The 22,196-nt window shown below is 41.4% G+C and overlaps 1 protein-coding gene across 3 annotated transcripts in view; it reads left to right on the top strand.

The window, feature by feature from the left end:
- Window positions 1-22,196, top strand: part of LOC144510609 (dual specificity mitogen-activated protein kinase kinase 3-like) — a 126,598-nt gene that overhangs the window by 41,029 nt on the left and 63,373 nt on the right. For all 3 annotated transcript variants that reach the window (XR_013500657.1, XM_078240190.1, XM_078240191.1), the window contains exons 2-3: window positions 11,126-11,195; window positions 20,162-20,210. Coding sequence is in view for 2 of the 3 variants with exons in the window: in XM_078240190.1 (XP_078096316.1) it covers window positions 11,126-11,195; window positions 20,162-20,210 (119 nt within the window). In the remaining variant the exon portion in view is untranslated. The remainder of the gene's footprint in view (window positions 1-11,125; window positions 11,196-20,161; window positions 20,211-22,196) is intronic.

Raw genomic sequence — 22,196 nt, 5'->3', positions numbered from 1 at the left:
TAAGCCAAGTTTTGGGAGCTTCTGCAGTTGCAATTGTTATTGACAAAATATGTTTGAGGAAAGTTTGAAAAATTCAGTTTCTGGAAAACGTGGTCATGTTTGCACTTTAGCTTGGCAAGTATTTTATATCCTTTTTAAGAAAAGAGCAAACTTGTATTTTATACAGCAATTACTCACCACCTCAGTGTCCCAAAATCACTGATTTACCAGTCAAAGCAGAAATATGATAGTTTGCTCACAGCAAGATTGGAGAAACAATCCTACTGTTTTTGGTGCGTTTGAAGGAAGAATGTTGGCCAGGACATGAAGCAAAATCCCTGTCCTGCATATAATGCTACGAGGTTGCTGAACAAGTTTACAGACTTAGTAAATGGTCTAAATGATGCAGCACTCATGAGAATGATGAGAACTACATGAAAATGCAAGCATAGGTTAAATCTTCAAATCTACAGTGGGATTTGAAACCCATGACCTTCTGACTTCTGACTTCAAGGCTTGAGAGCTACCACCTGAGCCAAACTGGCGCTTTATGTACAGTCCAGCTACTGGGGTAGATGTGGGAAAGTTTTCACTTTCTTTATCTGCTGGGAATAGAGCACAGGGACTCCAGAATTCTGGGCTCTCTGCATGATGTGGGATTTTAATTCCATGGTGTGCGCACGACTTCATTATCGGGTTCCCTGCCTGGAAGCCAGGCTGATTGACAGGCTTGGCTTCGACTCGGGTAGGGGGCAGTCTGGTGCAGGTCACAGTGCTAGATAGATCCAGATCTTGACTGGCTGATCCTGTAGGGGTGACTAAGTCCCATGTTCGGGGATAGTCTTACTTGCCACCACCTGCCACACTGTAATAGCTGCCAGAAACCAGCTCTCTTCCAAACCCCCCTCTTTCCCCCCCCCCCAACCCCCACTCCATCTATGCCCCATTACCTCTGAAGGTGCGCTCTCCCTAAATTGCCCCAGTACTTGCATATTTAACACAACTCTGTTCATGTGTTGGTCATTGTGTGTCATTGCATGGTGCCCTCTGCTCCTTCACCTTTTTTAGGCCTCATTAGCAATTCTCCCTGCTGTGCTGCTGCCTCCTCTGCAAGGATGCACTTGTGACCCTGAGTGTTTCCCATGCCTCCCCTCCAAAACTTCATTCTGCTCTTCAACACCCTTTTAATTGCTCATTTGCATCATCAGTTGACAGCTGACACTTTTGGGTGGGTGAGTTGGCACTATCCACTGGACCCAAAATCACTGGGAGACTCAGATGTGTCAGGAAGACAGCACACCAGAGGGCGATGTGAATTTGCTGGCACGTTCACCTCTTTCCCACCTCTGCTGCGCTCTGAAAAGTCCACTCCTCATTCTTTACATTTCCTCATTTCAATGATTGGTACACTAAAATTGTAGGTTCTGACTCCCAAGTAAGACTATGTTAAATAAAAACATGCCGACGATTAAAAGATGTAGAATCAATAAATTCAATGAAAACCCTCTGGCACTGCAATAGTTTGGGAGTGTCAGATCTGAAGCTAGTTTGTTTAGTTGCTGTGAATTAGATATACCATTTTTAGGATGCATCCTCTCGCCAGCAGTATTTTTTACCACAAAATCTATATGATTAAAAATTTGAAGCCAGCCAGCTTGTACAGTTCATATTTCGATGCAGAGCTTTCACGGGTATCATCCACTCTGCTTGTGAAAAAAAGAGGAATTAGAAAGCAAGAATTGGCTAGTGGAGAAGGCTGTTGTTGTATTAGTGGTGCATCTGATTTTGATGTCCTGCTGTTGTAAGGTCTAGTTATTCAGTGCTCAATTTACTTCCAAGTAATGAGCTTAAGTTTATCATCTCCTATTTTATTTTCAAAAGTGGCATTTCTTTAACTCCACCACCCCAATAAAATTGGCACAATGCATGCTTTTCCAGGTACACAGTGTATGTTTATGTGCCACCAGAAATTGGTCTATGTCATGCTAACCTTGCAGAACATGTGGAGAAAATGCATGTGCAGTGCTTTCAACAAGAAAGCTGCTTGCCCTTTACAAAACCTCTAATCATTGGGGCATAGTGGCTCCTTTTGCCTTGCTAACAGTGTTGGAAAAAATCAGTTTATTTATCTTTTTCAGACTCGCTGTCCACCAACAGCCAGAATATAAAATCTGCTGGGTGTACAGTCATTCCACCTACACCAGTGAATGGAATTACAAGTATGCTACCGACTTATAGGTGGGACCTTAAAGGAAAATGAAACAAATGGCTAGGAATGAACCTTCCACCTTCTTTCACGGAGCACCCAGTGCCTTTCAGTAAATGCCTGTTTTTGCAGGATGTTTTTAACCTTGGTAAACTGCAGTGGAATTATAGAAGGCCGGTGTGGCTCATGCATGGCTCACTTGATTTTAATGAATGCTGGTGCTTTAGACTGGTTTCGAGGCTGTCCAAAGCACTGTAAAAGATGGTTCAATCCAAAAATATTGTATCCTCATTAGAAATCTATAGGTCAGTATTCTCTGACTGTAGATAAGAATGCCATTAACACACTCCACATGAGGCAAAAGTTGAAGTAACAGATCAAATTGTAGTTTAATAAAAAACAATATCTTAAGACATACAGAGGAGAAATTGACTAGGCCATGCAATTGTTGTAGTGAAATTAAGTTTAACTAATTAAGTTAGATTAATCTTCCTGTATGAAACTTTCGCTATTTTCAAAAGGCATCAACCTTACTTTGCCTTTGTTAGATCAGCAGATAGAGGAAGTCAAGCAAACATGTTCATTTTGGGCGGCACGATAGCACAGTGGTTAGCATTGCTGCCTCACAATGCCAGGGACCCGGGTTTGATTCCTGGCTTGGATCATAGTCTGTGTGGGTTTCCTTTGGGTGCTCCGGTTTCCTCCCCTTGTTTGAAAGACGTGCTGGTTAGGTGCATTGACCGTGTTAAATTCTCCCTCCGTGTACTTGAACAGGCGCCGGAGTGAGGCGACTTGGGGATTTTCACAGTAACTTCATTGCAGTGTTAATGTAAGCCTATTTGTGACACTAATAAGATAAACTTAAACTTATTAGTGTGGCACTATGCAATTTCCACTGTCCTTTTGACCTTATCTTGCATGCAATAATACTGGCATGCAAGATATTCACAAACAACATATTGTACCCTCTACTTTTTTTTGGAGTGCGCAGGCAACTTGGTTAAGTTTGCTTTTTAAATTCAACATGGGCTTTGTGTGTGTCCCAAACTCTGAGTGCTCCTCATCCATTACACCTCCAAAGTTAATGTAACAACTCTTGTAAAGTGAGAAATATAGAACTCCGGATTGCAGTTTGACAACAAAAAGCGTTCTGTAGCAAACTTTCATTCCTATTTAAACCTATAATGTATATATAGATTAAGTGGAAAACTTTAGTTGTCCATTTGGCACTTTATGGGTGTGTATATATCACCAGAACAATTAGACACTCTAATATATGCTGAAATAACCCTAAAACTGCTTAAGAATTTTCAGACTCTCAGGATGAACACCTTTTTAAAAAAAAAAATCAGTTCATCATAAGGTTGATTTTTAGAGCATGTCTTGAGTTGAAATATCTTGGTGCTTTACGCAATGAATTACACATTTAAATTGCACACTCATTGTGAAACAAATACTTTGGTATCAGCTTTATTGCCGTAGCACTGTATGATCAAAGCACAAGATAACTGTGATAACCCCCATGAGTCCCATGGGGAATCTCTAATTAATCTCCCTGAGGGGCTCATTAAATACGAGTTCCCTTAGTAACATGCAACAGCCCGCCCAGGTGGAACTTCCCCTTTATAAGGCAGGCACTGGGAAGGGTCTGCAGAACTGTTGTCCCGAATGGGACTTGTGCATGTACACCACAGAGCAGTGGCTTCAATTTGTTTTTAACAGTAAATCCTGTTCCTTTTCTTTCAGGCTTCCTGAGTTATTACAATAACCATTTTCAATATTTTCATTGTCCTGTGTTCTCTCACACTCCCTGCACTCTTGCTCTCCCCTGCACTCCCCAAACCGACTTCTTGTTTTAATGTCACTTTTGCTTCATAATAAATATTTTTAATTTTTTTATCATGTGGGGCACACTTTTTTCTAGTTTATTTTCAGCAAGGTGTGTGGGGGTGGGGGGAGTGGGTGGCTTGGAGAAGGCGATCCATTTATTGGCCAATGTGGTTGTCTTTCTTTCATTAGTTTGGGACCAAAGACATGATTCTCAAGTTTTTTAGTGTTTCTTTTATCAAACCAGGATTGCAGGAGGACAAGTTTTAAAGTTTTGAAGTTTAAAGTTTATTTATTAGTGTCACAAGTAGGCTTACATTAACACCGCAATGAAGTTACTATGAAAATCCCCTTCACACAATCGCATGAATGAAAGAAGCCATCCTAGATCATCCATTTGGAATATTGCAAAATCTGCATTACTGCATCCAATTGTTAGATTATTCAGGGTTTTCAATTCCAATACTCTTTGAACTCAGACTGAAGTTTGCCTTTTACTCATTTGGGCTTGTGTTCTCTTGTCCTAATGATGCAATTTATGTTGCCGTGGTTGAGTGGAAGTACGATTGCCTGTGGATCAGAAGGTTGTAGATAAAGCTCCACTCCAGTTACTTGAGCCTATAATCTAAAATGGTACTTTGAGGTAGTGTATGTTAGGGATCAGCCTTGTGGCATTTCCTGCCTTGTTAACAATGATTGAATGTCTGCCTTGTATTTCATTGATCATAACCAAACATGACACTCGAGGAGTTACATAATACTGTCTGATTATGGCTTCCTCTGACTTTTATTCTATTGTTTTGGCGATAAGGTTTATCTTTCTGTTGAATTATTTGTTGAGTGTGATAGGTTTGATGGACAAGTTGACTATTATGTCAACCAAGACTTCTAATTTTTTTTTGGTTTAATTCTTCCTTCAGCCAATGCTATTCATAGTATATGCACGTCTCCCATTTTCTTTCTATTTTGTTCACTTTAAATTATATTTCCCATCTTTATACATGGATTTTGTCCAAATCATATTGTATTTCTGAACTGCTTCTTCCAATTTCAGTGCCCCTCTTGGTCTGATATTAGCTGTAAATCTAGTCAATTTGCACAGAGTTTTTGATTCCAAGTCATTTCTATAAAATAGAAACAGTCTCAATTCCTTGGGCATTGCATTTGGTACATCAGTCCGTCCGTATCCACTCCCACCCCAACATTACTTCTGTATCTGTGGCTTTCTACTTGTTGGTAGCCAATTTCTTCTTCATTCCTAGAAATTCTGTTCCATCCAGGTAGTTCTGTACTTTCACTGAGTTTTTTTTTCTGATGATTGGTTGACCCTGAAAATCTAACTACATCCTGGTGTGAGTAGCTATCCATGGCTCCGTTGGGAGTAATTTAGGTGGGTCCTTAGTTCTATTCGATTTAGGAACTAGTTGATGCTCAACAAAGATCGAGGGAATCTGTATCACCATCCATTTCAAAAATAAGAGAATGTTAAACATATTTCCTTTTTGTTTCTTGGAAATATTTGCGAACACAGTGTAGAATCTCTTTCGTCCAAACTGCATGGTGGCAAGTGGTTAGCACTGCTGCCTCACAGCACCAGGGACCTGGATTCGATTCCCGGCTTGGGTAACTGTCTGTGCAGACTCTGCACATTCTCCCCGTTTCCTCCGGGTGCTCCGGTTTCCTTCCACAGTCCGAAAGACATGCTGAGTTGGTGCATTGGCCATGCTAAATTCTCCCTCAGTGTACCCAAACAGGCGCAGAGTGTGGTGACTAGGGGATTTTCACAGTAACCTCATTGCAGTGTTCATGTAAGTCTACTTGTGACATTATTAAACTTGAAATATAAGCAAGTCTCCTAGTGAACTGATAAAGAGAAAAGAAACAGGGAGGGAGGGGAGTGGGGAAAGAGTTGAATGACCCCGATATTGCATAATAGGAGAGCAGGAAACTGTTAGATGATACAACAGATATGTCAGTCATAATGAAAAGACATAAGAAGAAGAAAAGATTGGTGCAGTCGGTTAAGACGGTTGAAAGATGCGGGAAAGGCCCAGATGAAGATAATTGATTAAAAAAAAATGGGGGAATTTGGAGGTAAAAGAACAAATTGTGCGATGAAGGACATTTGCAAATTTATAGAAGAGAATGCTGAAAGATCAAAAATGGGTTTTTCGGCCCTGAACAAGAGAGAAACAGTACGAGGTTGATTTTGTTTTTTTCTGTTATTCAAGCCCCAGTTTATTACTTCTGAACGGTCCACTCCAAAAGAAGTTTCTGAAAAATTCACATTGAAAATAGTTTTGACTAAAAACAACCCAGAAAAATAACTAAAATTTAGGAACCAAACAAACAAGACCTCAGACTGCAAGTCAAACTTACTTTGAGACTGTAAGTGAAATGAAACTGAAAGTTCAGACCTGGAAATAAAATAAGAGTAAAATCCCGAGGCTAAAAGTAAAATTCTAGTTCACTAGAACAAAGTGAAACCAGAGATGCTTACAGCAAAGGGGTCTTCTGGGCTGTTGTGTCTGTGCTAATCTTTATTAGTTCAATCTGAGACTGATTCCATTGCCTTGTTCTCCTCCAGTCCAATGTCATCTACTGAAAAATGGATATAGTTTAGGTAACTTTTGACTGGAGAAATTCTGAGTAAAACTGAATCCATGAGTGGCCGTTGTGCTTCTCCTGGCTTGTTTGTAGTTCTGACATAAAATTGTCAGTTACTTGTAAATGAAGCATTGGGAGGAGATGTGTGGTGCGGTTTGGCGGGAGTTGCTCCAGTTGCTTTATGTTGCAGCATTGTAGAGGCGTAAAGCTGATATTTCTAGCAAAATTGTAAATGCGCTCAAAATGAACTGATTTACCATTTTCACTGACATAGTGAACAGAGCAGTTCTTCCTCCTCCTCCTGGCAGACCCCCACACATCCAATTGCATTAAAAAGTAAGAAGGACCTGGAAAGAAGCAAACCCATGCAATAAAATAAGCTTGATGTGGAGATGCAGGCGTTTGACTGGGGTAAACACAGTAAGAGTTTTAACAACACCAGGTTAAAGTCCAACAGGTTTATTTGGTAGCAAATGCCATTAGCTTTCGGAGCGCTGCCCCTTCATCAGATGGAGTGGAAATCCATGAGATGGAGAGATTTCCACTCCATCTGACGAAGGAGCAGCGCTCCGAAAGCTAATGGCATTTGCTACCAAATAAACCTGTTGGACTTTAACCTGGTGTTGTTAAAACTCTTACTATAAAATAAGCTCAACAGGAATGAAATATTTGCTGGTGAGCACAACATGAGATTCCATTCATAAATGCTGCAGTTACAGTGAATCCAGCCCAAGCTCAGGACCTGATCACAGATCACCAGATCTCATTCCACCTCTGGTCAGTTTGGGCCTTGGTATCCAATTTACACTCTGCGTAAAGCAGCTACCATCCTTAATTGCTCTTGGGAAGGAGGTAATGAGCTGCTGCCTTGAACCACTGTAGTCCATGTGGTGTAGATACATCCACAGTGGTGTTAAAGAGCAAGTTCCAGGATGTTGAATAGCGACAGGAAAGGAGCAGCAATATATTTCCGAATCCGGATGGTGGGTAACTTGGAGAGGAACGAGCAGGCGTTGCTGCTCCCATTTTTTTTTACTGTCTCAGGCTGTTGCTTGACTAGTCTGTGGACAGCTCTCCTAATTTTGACACAAAACCCAGATATTAATCAAGAGGAATTTGCAGGGTCAAATGGTAGAATGTGCCATTGTCGCTTCTTGTGCCTAGGCTGATGCTGGGTGGTCCATCCAGTTTTATCCTTGTTTGACATTTTTGTAGCAGTGAGACAACTGAGTGGCTTTCAAGGCCTTTTCAGAGAGCAGGTTACTGTGGCTTTGGAGTCACATTTAGTCCAGACTGAGTAAGAACAGCAGATTTCCTTCTCTGAAGGAGATTAAGTGAACCAGAATGGTTTTTATGACAGTTCTGTAGTTTCATGATCATCATTAAGTTATGATATGTTCAGGAGGGAGCCAGACGTGGCCCTTGTGGCTAAAGGGATCAAGGGATATGGAGAGAAAGCGGGAATGGGGTACTGAGAGTGCATGATCAGCCATGATCATATTGAGCATGATCATATCTGGACAAATGTGAGGTAATGCATTTTGGAAGGTCTAATGCAGATAGGAAATATACAGTAAATGGCAGAACCCTTAAGAGTATTGATAGGCAGAGAGATCTGGGTGTACAGGTACACAGGTCACTGAAAGTGGCATTGCAGGTGGAGAAGGTAGTCAAGAAGGCATACGGCATGCTTGCCTCCATCGGCCGGGGCATTGAGTTTAAAAATTGGCAAGTCATGTTACAGCTTTATGCAACCTTAGTTAGGCCGCACTTGGAATATAGTGTTCAATTCTGGTTGCCACACTACTAGAAGGATGTGGACGCTTTGGAGGGCATTAGCTATGAGGAGAGATTGGAGAAACTTTGTTTGTTCTCACTGGGATGACGGAGGTTGAGAGACGACCTGATAGAAGTCTACAAGATTGAGGGGCATGGACAGAGTGGGTAGTCAGAAGCTTTTTCCCAGGGTGGAAGAGTCAATTACTAGGGGGGCATAGGTTTAAGGTGCGAGGGGCAAGGTTTAAAGGAGAAGTACGAGACAAGTTTTTTTACACATAGGGTGGTGGGTGCCTGGGACTTGCTGCCGGGGGAGTTAGTGGAAGCATACGATAGTGATTTTTAAGGGAATAGAGGGATATGGTCCCCGGAAGGGTAGGGGGTTTTAGTTCAGTCGGGCAGCATGGTCAGTGCAGGCTTGGAGGGCCGAAGGGCCTGTTCCTATGCTGTAATTTTCTTTGTTCTGAGTGGTAGCATAGGCTCAAAGGGCTGAATGGCTTACTCCTGCACCTATTTTCTATGTTTCTAATGAGACTTGCATCTTATTCCACATTTGTTAACTGAATTTTAAATTCCCCTAGTTGCCATGCTGTGATGTGAACTTCAGTCTCTGGAACATTAGTCAAGGTCTCTGGGTTGCTAGTCTGGTACAATTGCCAATATGCTACCATCCCGCTAATTAAGGCATCTTGAGGCATTGAGGGGACTTGGGGAAGTGCTTGATCCAGAAGCTATGTGGATGGTAAAATTGGTAAAATGTTCCAGTCCCCAGCACATCCTTCAACTAATGACTGTAAAATAGATCCAGTCGATTGTTAATTTTTAGAAAGCAGAAATGGGTATTTTATTTCGATATCTACAGACATTCTGGGTTCTGTGTCATAATGTTGTAACCCCTCCAGAAGAGCTATCTGATAGCCAAGTACAACAGAAGGTCATTATTGCAATTTTATATGTGCAGGTGCCAACATTCTTTTTTATCATTTTATCTGGAAGAAAATCACACATTTCCTGTCAGGTGCCGATGACCGAAGCAGATGACTCATTGGGATGGGGCTAAGGAACAATAGCAGTGGTACACAGTGAACATTGAGTAATCCAGTACTTTTTAAAGACAGAGTGCGGGTGGAGTGCATTTTACTTTTATGTAATCATAATTGCATCATAACTATAGAATGACTGAATAAAAGGGGGAAAAAAATCTTCAAATGCTGCTCATATTTAATTCAGTTTAAATGCTCATAATGCAAAGCAGCTGTAATAGGAGCATAAGAATAGGTATAGGCTATTTAGCCACTTTAGAACAAAGAAAATGACAGCACAGGCACAGGCCCTGCAGCCCTCCAAGCCTGCACTGATCATGCTGCCCATCTGAACTAAAACCCGCTACCCTTCCAGGGATCATATCCCTCTATTCCCATTCTATTCATGTATTTGTCAAGATGGCCCTTAAAAGTCACTATCGTATCTGCTTCCACTACCTCCCCCGGCAGCGAGTTCCAGGCACCCACCACCCTCTGTGTAAAAACAAAACTTTTCTCATACATCTCCTTTAAATCTTGCCCCTCCCACCTTAAACCTATGCCCCCTAGTAATTGACTCTTCCATCCTGGGAAAAAGCTTCTCACTATCCACTCTGTCCATGGCCCTCATAATCTTGTAGACTTCTATCAGGCTGTTCCAGTGAGAACAGCATGCATTATTGCATTAGCCTGTTCCCAACATTCAATCAAATCATAACTTATCTTAATTGCATATACCTAGGATTTTGTAACACTTAAAACCCTGTCTAACAAAAATCTATCATTCTTGGCTTTGAAATTTTCAATTGGCTCCAAGCCTCAGCAGTTTTTCTGATGGAGCGATTTCCACTAGTCTTTGTGAGGAATTGAGTCCTGACATCACTCTGAATGATCTAGGTATAGTTTTGAGATTGGGCCTTCTTGTACTGTATGCCTTTACCATAGGAAATAGTTTCTAACTAGCCTGTCAACTCCATCATCTCAAACATCTCAAATAGATAATAAATATAATTTGGCAGCTCAGAACAAGATCATTTTCCCCATCGTATCTATGCCAGCCATTGAACCAACCGTAGAATCCCTATAGTGCAGAAAGATGCCATCTGGCCCATCGGGTATGTACTGACTCTCTGAAAGAGCATCCCACATGGGCCCTCCCCTCCGCCCTATCCCTGTAACCCCCTCCATTTGCCATGACTTATCCATCTAACCTACACATCTTTGGACAGAGAGGAAACCGGAACACCCAGAGGAAACCCTTACTGACATGGGGAGAATGTGCAAACTCCACACTGTCACCCAAGGCCGGAATTGAACCCAAGTCGCTGGCGCTGAGAGGCAGCAGGGCTAACTGCTGTGCCACTATACTGCCCAGCCCTGTGAAGAGGTTATCCAGTTAGTTCTGGTTCCTGCCCTTAGATCTTCTACCTCTTCAGGTATTTATCCCATACCCTTTCGAAGGTTTCTGTTGAATCGCTTCAAAGTGCGTGAAGAGTAAAGGATTTAATAATATGCATAAGTATTTGTGCTACCTTATGCATCTAAAGAGTCAAAATTGTTATTGCATTGGTGACAAAAAATAAACAAAGTAAATTGCATAAGTGCAACTGGAAAGGGAAAATGTCCAATGTCAAAACCTTTTACTATGAAATGAATGTGAAATCTTGTACTTATTTGATTTTTGACTTTCCTGTTGTTTGTTTTACAGGAAAAGTGAAGAAAAAACCTAATTTAAAAATCGATGATAATGTCTTCAAACAGCCAGTTACCAGCCCCACGTAAGAAAAACCCTTTCTAAACTGGAGTCGTATTTTTGCATGTGTGTGTGCATGCGCGTGTGTGTGTGCGTGTACAGCACGACGCGCCACTGATGGCTGTGTGGAGCAAGGCACTGCCCAGCATAGGCCATATAGTTCGGATAGCTCTGATTATCTCTACCGACTGGGAATTGGAGAACTATATGGTCTATGGTGGTTCCCACCTGCAATGTTGTCACTGAATGTTGCCATATAGCTTTGCATCAAACATCCACTGGTGGAACGTTTGACCAGATTTAAATACTACACCATAGACATTTCTTAAATTATTTCTCATACATTTCAGTGAGGCCTAATTTTATTTACAGATAATCCTGTGTTGTTGAGTTCTCATTTGGTATGTGTTTTAAAAAAGGCCACTGCATGATGTTGAGGCAATGCAACTTGTGTTGCCAGGTGTTTGTTTTTCAAAATGAGGGGAATGTGGATCATATGAAACCCCAGTGGAGAGAAAATATTGAAGCTATTTAATTGTTAATCTTTAGAACCTTTGGTTTCTTTCTCAACTTGTGCATAATTTGGTTTAACTTGTCTCTCAAATTTATTCAACATGTTCCAAATATTTAAATAGTATGCTGGCAATCGGAAGCCTTTAATCCAGGGGTCTCCAAACTTTTCAGTATGAGGGCCACATCGTACGTATATTTTACACATTTTCAGGGGCCAAAGAAAAAAAATTAGTTTTATAAATGAATGAATAAAATTTAAATGAATGAGTAAGTTTTATTTGGATCATCTTTGTAATCAGCATGATATGATTCAGAACAAAAGAGAAATGTGGCAATTACAAAGAAACAATGCCGTGCTTACACTGAGAAATGATATATAATGAGTAAAAATGTCAAACATTAGCAAATGCTCTGACAAAATAATCAATTACTTAACTGCAGATGAGAAAAGCAGGCTATTCATTTTTTAATTAATTTTATTTACTGAAATTTTACAAATGTTTACTTGAAATGAGAATTTGCCCAATTTTGTGGCACACAATAAGAAAAATAAACACGTCCCAAGGAAGAACTTCAGTAAAACAAAGCAAAGAAATTCAAAATAAACTTGAACCATTAATAAAGGTCGAACAAAAATAAATTCAGTCTGCACCTTTCTACACCATTCTGGCAATTGGAGTTTTCAATCGTAACCAACAAATCATGAAGTTTTGCACAAGATTAATGGGAATGATGGAACTGCTTTTTTAATTTCAAAATATTGCTGAACTGAGGTTTCAAGCTTGAGGAGCCGATTATTAGAATGGACTTCAGATGCTCATATAAATTTGCTCGATATTTGGACTTGACATACTTCATTTTTGAAAATGTTTGTTCACACAGGTACGTTGTACCAAAAACTGATACAAATCCACAAGCAAATCGCTTCAAATTTGGAAACTGCTCAGGCTGCAAAGATTTATAAAATTGGATCAGATTTCCTTCTTTATACTTGTCTTTCAGCATGTCATCTGATTGGAGATCAACAATTTCCATTTGAAACTGACTTGGGAGTGTTTCAACATTGCAGCCAAATGGATTTTGAAACAGCTTTATTTCATCTGTGTTTCCATCAAGATCAGAAAATTGTTCCTGAAATTGTTTTTGCAAGTCTTTAATGATTTCTGTTGCAAATGAAGAAGGAAATTCTGCTTCACTTTCTTCATGAAATTTTTCACAACATGGAAAATGAACCAAGTTATGAACTTTCAGCTGTCCTTGAAATAGCATCAGTTTTGCCCTGAATGCCTTGACATGCGCGAAAAGACCACAAATCAAATTTGTTTCACCTTGCAACTTCAGATTCAATTGATTCATATGGCCTGTCACATCTGCAAAAAATGCCAATTTCCAAAGCCAGTCAGTGCTTGATAAAAGTGGTTCGGGTCGATTCTTCTCTGTGAGAACGGAATCAATTTCCTCTCTGAGCTGAAAGAACCGTGATAGAACTTTTCCACAACTAAACCATCGAACTGCTGTATAATAGGGCAAGTCACCGAACTCAGAATCAGTTTCTTTCAGAAAATCACGAAACTGGCGATGATTAAGCCTGTGAGATTGAATGAAATTCACTGTTGAAACAACAGGTTTCAGAACGCAAGACATATCCACATATTTTCCGCACAATGCTTGTTGATGGATAATGCAATGCAGAAACATGGGCTTTGAGAATCCACCAACCTCAAGCTTTTGTGATTTGTCCAACCAAACCTTTCTTCACCCCAGACATGTTCTTTCCTCCATCAGTTGTCACGCATTGCAGTTTATTCCACTCCAGGTTATATTCTAACACAGTTTTTTGCAATTCTTTGAAGATGTCTTCTCCAGTTACTGTGCTGTGCATGCTATGCACTGATGCTAATTCTTGTGTCACATTAAATTCACTGTCGACGCCACGGATGAATACTAGGAGTTGTGATGTGTCACACACATCAGTCGATTCATCAAGTGCGAGAGAATACAACTGAAAATTTCTTGCTTTGTCTACAATTTGATGAAATATATTGCTTCCTATATCCTCAATTCTACGAGCAACAGTATTTGGTGCAAGACTGATGATTTTGAACAGATTTGCTTTTTCTGGGCATAACTCTTCCACTGCTTCCATTATACACTCTTTGATGAGATCTCCATCGGTGAATGGCTTTCCTCTTTTAGCCAGCGCATAAGCTAGTTTGTAACTGGCCCTGGTTAAAGCTTCATTTTCAGTTATCTTCTACGTAAAAAAAAGCTTGTTGGGAAGGCAACTTGCGTTGCATTGATTCAAATTTTTCCGAACGCTGTGTTCCTGTGAATTGGGAATAACTTGGTTCATGTTTGGTCTCATAGTGCCGACGTACATTGTACGCCTTCAAAACTGCAACAGTTTTGTTGCATATGACACACAAGGCTTTATCACCTGCTTGTACAAAGAAGTACTTTACACCCCATTCTTCATTAAACAGGCGGCACTCACTTTCCACTTTTCTTTTTTTCCTTCCATAACTGAATTGGTCTGAATTGCCGCCATCATTGTCATTGTTCTCGCTCATTTCAGACAGATGGAACTTACGGATTGGTTAAAGCAGCTGTCACTCAGTCAATGCAGAGCGGCAATTAGATGTCTCAAATGCTGATTTGTTTAATGAACTGTCAGTCACAGGACGGCAGCTCTGATTGGACAATAGGCCGGTAAAGAGGATGGGGATTCCCATGGGTCTATCAGACACTGCGCGGAGCAGCAGCAAATGTCCGGCCTGTGGCTTCCGTCCCTGCGTTCGGATCCTGAGTCAGCGGCGGGGTTCCGGAAGCGGGAGTGTTTTCGGCAGCGGGAATCCCATCCCGCCCCACTGGCTGCGGGCCAGATGTGGCCCGCGGGCCGTAGTTTGGAGACCCCTGCTTTAATCGACAATTTCTCATTCCCTTCTCCGTAAGAGCTACGGACCTCGATTCAATGATACTTGTCTTCTTCAGTACCTTTCCCAAATGATTGCTGTTAATGTATTTATGCCTAATTAATGAAGGTAACTGTTGTCGTGCTGTTTGATTGTGAGAATATCACGATTTGATCTAGCTCCAGGCTCCATTGGCTGCTCATGTAACAATCAGGAATGCAACCATGACTAAAACCAATAGTTGCACTGTACTTGCATAATGGCGACTGAGATCAGGTAACTCAGTACAGATTAGGGATTCAATTTGGGATTTTCCACTTTTGTATAGCCAGCCACAAGCTGGACAATCTTTCCAAGCTGCTGGGAGAGAATGCAACAGAAATTCTTTGCATAATGAAGGCCTGAAAGTGAAATATTTTGGAACACCTGTTGTGCCTGCACTGACCAGTTGTATAGATAGATGGTCATTTAAAACTGGTTAACATCTGGAACCTTCTTTCCACATCTGCATTGTAATGTTTCAACTGGCAACAGACCCAGAAGTGAGGAGTCACTAGAGAAGTGATGAACCACCTCCAAGAGCAGAGATCGTTTTAACTTGTATTGTTAGATGTGACCTGTGCATTTCACTTATGGTACCTATAATTTGTGCACACCTGCAATATCTTGAAGGTTTGTGAATGGCCTGCTTGGTACCTTCTGATTTGCTGTTAATTTAAAGGAAATATTGCCCAGGAGATTATAATTTTGTTTCAGGCTGTAGGTGTTTTTTGAGCCTTTCCAAACATCGAGAAGAGTTCAGCTACAAAAGCTATTTACATACTATGACATTAAAACAACCACATACATGAAGATTATGCATGTGTAGTTTTCTCCTTTGCCAGTGGTGTTGGGGATTCCCAGCCTCAGTGTTTCATGTTCAAGGACAGTAGTGTTTTCTAAGTGAGAATCTTTATTGAACTGATCAGAAATGGAAGTCCACAATGCTTGTCTCATTGTAGTGTCGTAAGACGTCTCACAACACCAGGTTAAAGTCCAACAGGTTTATTTGGTAGCACAAGTTTTCGGAGTGTCACTCCTCCTTCAGGTGAGTAAGGAGTTATGTTCACAAACAGGGAATATATAGACACAAACTCAATTTACAAAATAATGGTTGGAATGCGAGTCTTTACAGGTAATCAAGTCTTAAAGGTATAGATAATGTGAGTGGAGAGAGGGTGAAGCACAGGTTAAAGAGGTGTGTATTCTCTCCAGCCAGGACAGTTAGTGAGGTTTTGCAAGCCCAGGCAAGTTGTGGGAGTTGCAGATAGTGTGACTTGAACCCAAGATCCTGGCCTTCACGACACACGACAATGCAGAATCGCTGAGCAGAAACTGATAGCCAAGTTCCGCATGCATGAGGACGGCCTCAACCGGGAGTGTCCAGTTCATCTCGCTCACTCCATCCAGAGATCGAGGTGCCTTCAGTCCAGCAGACAGAACAGGATGGCATCACAACACCTGTGCCACCCGCAAGGAGGCTAGAACCTTCCAGGTTCTGACCCTCCAGAGGGCGCCCACTGAGGTCATCGCAGGCAGCAGAGCATGACAGACAGCAGGCCGCCACGACTCAGAAATGAATCCTAGGGAGACACCTAGACATAGCGGTTTAGTTTTGAGGATTAAGAAATTGTAGTTGAACAGCATGAGCAAAGGTGATAAGCATTTAGAGATGTGGAGCACTGATGTTTGTATATATTTGATTTCACTGTGTATTAAAGCTCACTTTTGTCAACCACTTTTAGGCTGCCTGGTCTCCACTGATTGGTGACAGCAAAGGCACATCTCAAGTAAGGGATGCATTCAGACTTACAGCACCGCCTCCATCCCCTCCATGTGATAATGTCATCTTGGTGCATGTGCTTTCCTCACAGTGACAGGACTCAATAATGATACAGGGAATCGTTTAACCAATCCCCCAGTTCCCCGAGACAGCATCAGGAGAGATGACTGATTCTACGTGTCATCGCTCTGAAATGACCCAAGCCACAGGAGTCTGCGAGCTGCCATCAGCCAGAGGGAGACAGAATTTTGCAGCATCTCTGAAGAGCATCACAGCCCCTTCCTCACTGGAAGTCATCAGCACCCTCCTGAATGGACAGCAAGCATTCGGGGACTCCCTATCACCAACTCCCTCTGATTTTAGTTCTCGTGACCGCCCACCCCCGTACAGGGGCTGTGTTCAGAAGGGTCACCCCTAATTCTGGGCTTTCTGGAAACGTGTGCCAATGTTTTGGAGCGAGATCAGTTCCATATTCTCATATTCCTGATTGGACAAAGTACAGTCTGAACTGGAATGCATGGAAAAACTGGCATAATATCCATACAATCCGTGAAGTGGGCCGCACCTGCTGTCCCTGTCCTCAAGCCGGATAAGTCATTCCGACTTTGTGAAAACTATCAGCTCAGTGTCAAATGGCTTTCTAAACTTATAAATAAACCATGCCCTAAATTGAAGACTTATAAGCAAGTTACCAGGCAGCCAAATAAGTTGGACTTGAGCCATGCATATTTACAAATTGAATTAGATGAGCCTTCCTGGAAGTATGAGACAATTAATACACACAAAGGCCTATACAAGTACACTTGCTTGCCCTTTGGGGTCTCAACATCATGTGCCATTTTTCAATGGGCCATGGAGAACATATTCTAAGGATTACCCCAGTAGTGGTATACCTGGATGATGTCTTGGTCACAGGATCTACCGAACATGAACACCCAGCAAACCTGGAAGATGTCTTATGGAGATTCTCCGAAGTTGCCATGAAGAGGGAAAAATGTGTCTTCCAAGCAAGTGCTGTGATTATTTAGGCTATCAGGTGGATGGCAAGGGTCTTCATCTGGTAGAGGACAAGGTAAGAGTCATTAAGGAGGCACCAACTCCACGGAATACCATGGAATTGTTAATGGAATGCAGGCTTCAGAAAAGACTAAATCTACTGTTCCAGAACCTGGCAGGTGGAGGCCCAACAAGAGAACCAGAAGAAAAATTATGATTCTGCAAGAACAGAAAAAGCATTCAAAATCAGCGATCTGGCTCACATGAGGAACTTCGGCGACAGTCTCAGTTGGGTCCCTGTGATCATAACGGAAATAAAACGGGACCCGTGTTTTATCAAGTAAAAGTGCAGGGCAAAGTTATAAGGAAGCACCTAGACCATGTCTGGAATAGAGAGCCCACGCCAGTGCAGGCCTCATTACCAACCATGGAGATGGCTGCTGCCAGCATCGGGCCACAATTTGAAGCCAACCCTAGACCTGTACCTCTGGGTGATGAGGACAAGGATTCTGAGATCGAAGTGGAAGAGACTGGCACCCCATCTGAAGCAGGGCCCCAGGAAGAAGCTGCATCGGTGTCTTTATGGCACTCCCTTTGAAAGTGGCGATCTCCAATTCGGTTCACACCCCCAGGTCCAGTCCCACCTTCAACCGACCCCAGGTCGATCGCCAAGCGGAGGAAAAGGTCTTCCCTCAACTCCATTTCTTCCCAACACTCCCACCGTGGGATGTTAGGATGGCCACGGGGGATTGTCAATAGATATCCGTGTGGGTCTCGTAGAGTACCAGCTCTCCTATTAAATGAGCAGAGGCTCGCCCATTAGGAAAGGAGCAGCAGGAGTTTAAAAGCAGCTGTCTGTACTCGGGCAGTCAGAGGACTCCTGGGCTGGACCTGTGTGACTGTAGCTGCAGAAACGGTGCTTTATTCACTATGATGAATAAAAGAGTGTTGGCGACGGAAGACTGGCTTTGCTGACGTTATTACATCAGCAGACAAAAGATACACTTATTACATATTCTCTGTTCAACAAAGCAGTTCTCTAATGGAAAGAAATATCAATTCTTTATAGTGATCAAGTATTGACAGTATTAGATTTTTCCTATAAATTTGCTCACTACTCAGCAAACAAGAAAACAATCTTTAATAAAAACAGACAATGCTGGAAACACTGGTTTGCCAGCACCTGTGGAGAGAGCAACATTTCAGGTCGATGATCTTTTGTCAACCTAAACCATTTATGTTGTTTCTTTCACCACGCATGCTGCCTGATGTACCATGCATTTCCAATATTTTCTGTTTTTATTTAAGATTTCCAGCTTCTGCAACATTTATTTAAGTTTAAAACTTAAGTTTAAGTTTATTAGTTAGTGTCACAAGTAGGCTTACATTAACATTGCATTGAAATTACTGTAGAAATCCCCTAGCCGCCAAAGTCCGGCGCCTGTTCGGGTACACTGAGGGAGAATTTAGCATGGCCGATGCACCTAGCCAGTAAGTCTTTTGTACTATGGGAGAAAACCAGAGCACCCGGAGGAAACCCACGCAAACACGGGGAGAACGTGCAGACTTCGCACAGACAGTGACCCAAGCTGGGAATTGAACCTAAGTCTGTGGTGCTAAGAGGCAGCAGTGCTAACCACTGTGCCACCCCAAATAATAATACCAAAAAATCTTGCTATTATTAAGAGGGCATTGTAGGATTTCTTTGAAACTTAAAATCAAACAACGCTGAGGACCATTTTGCCAATTACACCTTGCTGGCTGTTTGAAAGAACTATTCAATGAGCCCCTCATCCCTGCGTGTATCTCACAGCTAGCATATTTTTAAAAAAGTTTTACATTTGAGTCTGCTTCCACCTCCCTTTTGCGTATTGCATTCCAAATCACATTGCTGCATTAAATATTTCTGCTCATTCCAATTTTGTTTTGGCCAGAATCCTCTTAATTTCCCATACAACTACCGGAAGACTAGTCTCATGTATAAGCAATTCCATATTTGCCTTTGAGTGGAACTCACTACTCAGACTTGACAGCATGCCTGTTCCCCACTAGAATGATGGTACTTGTTTGATACTATGGCTCGGGTGGTCATTTTTCTTTGGAATTTTCTAGAAACCGAGTGAGCCAAGAATTTGAGGGATGTTTATAGGTTCCTCGGGCTATGTGTGACACAGAAACTGTTTAAACCCCACGGAATTTTCTCAGCTGTCCGGATAGTGACTGGAATTTGGCTTTGAGGACATTGTTTTGGGTCTTGTTCAATGGAGACACTGACCCTCTATTCAAGGGGATCGAGCAGGCAGTGAGATTTGGCTTTGGGCTTTCTGACTCGCCATTCAGGGTAACAGGCCAGGAAGGAACATGTCTAGATGTGACCAATTTTTTTTTTTCTCTGAAATGCCAAGAGCCCAATGACTTGTTTCTTTATCTACCTTCCCGTGACTTCTATTCCCTTAGATTCCACTACAGTCTTCTTTCAGATATGTTTTTATTTGAATGCTACTGTACTGTGGGAATACTCCTAGATCTGAAGGAATGTTGATTTTATATGTCTATTCTCTATCGTTTTGCACTCTTTCTCTCTTCTGAAATCTTTATGGTGTTTTTTTCACAAGTTTGCAAGCTGCCATGCAGAATGTTTGCTCTTTATTAATGTACCAACATGTCGAACAGTGATGTCTCCCTTTTTGTGCAAATAGTACATTTTATTGTGAACTTAAATATATTCTGTTCAAATTTATTTTTTAGGCCACCCCGTGATCTGGATTCAAAAGCCTGTATTACAATTGGAGATAGAGTAAGAATTTTTTTCTGTTATTTTTAACCTTTAATTTGTATTATTCAAAATGGATTCCCGTGTTGGTCTGATGTCCTGTTAAAATACAATGCTTTACCATCTGTACCTGTTAATTTTAAACTGAATTAGTGGGATTTCTTTAGGTTTTATAACTAAAAGTGGATTTTAAAGATCCTGTGGCATTATTTCGACAAAGAGCGTGCAAATTCTCCCCAGTGTGACTGATGTTTAGCCCTCAACCAATTTCACTAAAACAGTTGATCTTGTCATTATCCTATTAATATTTATGGAAACTGGGTGTGTGTAAATTAGTTGCTGCATTTCCTACATTGCAGCAGTAACAACACTTCAAAGTCCTTCATTGGTTGTAAAGTACTTTGGGACATCCTGAGGTAAATTCTACTTCTTGACCTCTGTTTGCCTGAAGATGATGCACATTGTCTTGGAAAAGGTTTGGCAAATTCTTGAAACAGGAAGATGGATAATGAATGAATTAGCTATCACTCCTTGCTGAATTCATTGATGAGGGAGCATGAGGATTTGCATTGCGCTGGTGCTTTGGGTTCTATTAAATTGGGCTATAAATCTGCACTGATTGATACACCTGCATTGGCGGGAGTAAAGTGCAAGGAGTTCTCTAAGATTAGTAGTAATGGGACAGGTAGTGAACTGTACCTCAAGTGTTGACCAAGTGAAATATCCAAGAGTTTTATTGGTTCCAGGTGCTCACATCTCAATTTGAGCCTGTCTGGTTCGCCTCATATTTCATCAACTTGTAAAATATTGAAAATATGCAAGAAGAGCAGTGGGAGTGACAGCACATAAGCGCCTCTGAGGTACCTTATCCTAGCATCTGCTAAACACATGCAGTTGATTTTGTTGCAAATGAACATAAAATTCTTCGGTTAAATGCCGTTTTTCATCATTTGTCCTCTTCTGCAGTGAAAAGTAAAGAGAAAAGGGAGATGGAAATAGTTTCAGAATTTAAGAGACTGGAGGAATTAATGGGATGTTGAAAGCCAAAGGGCAAAAGCCAGAGTAAAGGGTGAGGTATATAAAAAGTGAGATTGATAGTGATGGAACTTTCAGACTGACAAAGGCCACGTTGTTTAAGAGGGTACTGGAAACCCTCGGGGATAAAATCCTTTTGTAGTACATTTTCTGTGCAATTTCAAGAGTTTACATTCTGTGCTCGTGATGATGGTGACAATTGCAGACATCCCCAAAGAATTTTAAGTTCTGCAAGGTTCATATTATTGAGGCCGAAAACTAATTTCTGTAATCATATGGGGAGTTGACAGGAGCTGGCAGACTGAGCTGATATTAAAGAGGCACCCAGTCATTTCTCTTGTTGAAATTTGATTGATCTAAGAGCTGACCTAAAAAAAATCCTATTAAAAGCTTTATGTTGTTGCACAGCAGAGAATGCACTCAGCTGGTTAGAGTAAGTTATTTATTTCCTTTGCAGTTGCCTATGTGTAGTGTGAAATTCTTTGTGTCTCTATAAATAGATTGATGTCAGTAAAATGGTTGAAGGCTGTAACCAGCTGGATATAAGGTGAACAAGTCAAACAGCAGGTCAGCTATTGGATTCATGGAAGCTGTCACTTATATAAAATTGTTTCTGATGATCCATTCACTTCACAAAACAATATTTATGAAGATCAGGTCATAAAAAGATGAGCGACCTTCCATTTTTATTTGTTCCTCCTCTTCCAATATTCTCCCATTTTGAAAAAGACAAGGTTGAGGGGACAGAGCAAGGCAGTGGGATCAGATTTGAATTGCTGCATTAAAGAGTCATAAACTCTGGGGACGGTGAGTGGCCTCTTGCTATATCGCTAAAATCCTGTGAATCCTTCTCTGAAGACGTTAACTACTGTTTTGGTTTCAGTGGCAGTTCCTTGCATGTAAACCTGGATAGAATATGTTGGCAGGTTCACTTGGCAAGCAGCTGAACTTGACCTCCGCTCCCATCCATGGTTA

Source organism: Mustelus asterias, chromosome 23 (genome assembly GCF_964213995.1).
Source record: "Mustelus asterias chromosome 23, sMusAst1.hap1.1, whole genome shotgun sequence".
NCBI lineage: Eukaryota > Metazoa > Chordata > Chondrichthyes > Carcharhiniformes > Triakidae > Mustelus > Mustelus asterias.
The sequence above is the reverse complement of the archived record's forward strand: the minus strand, read 5'-3'. Positions and strand labels throughout refer to the sequence as shown.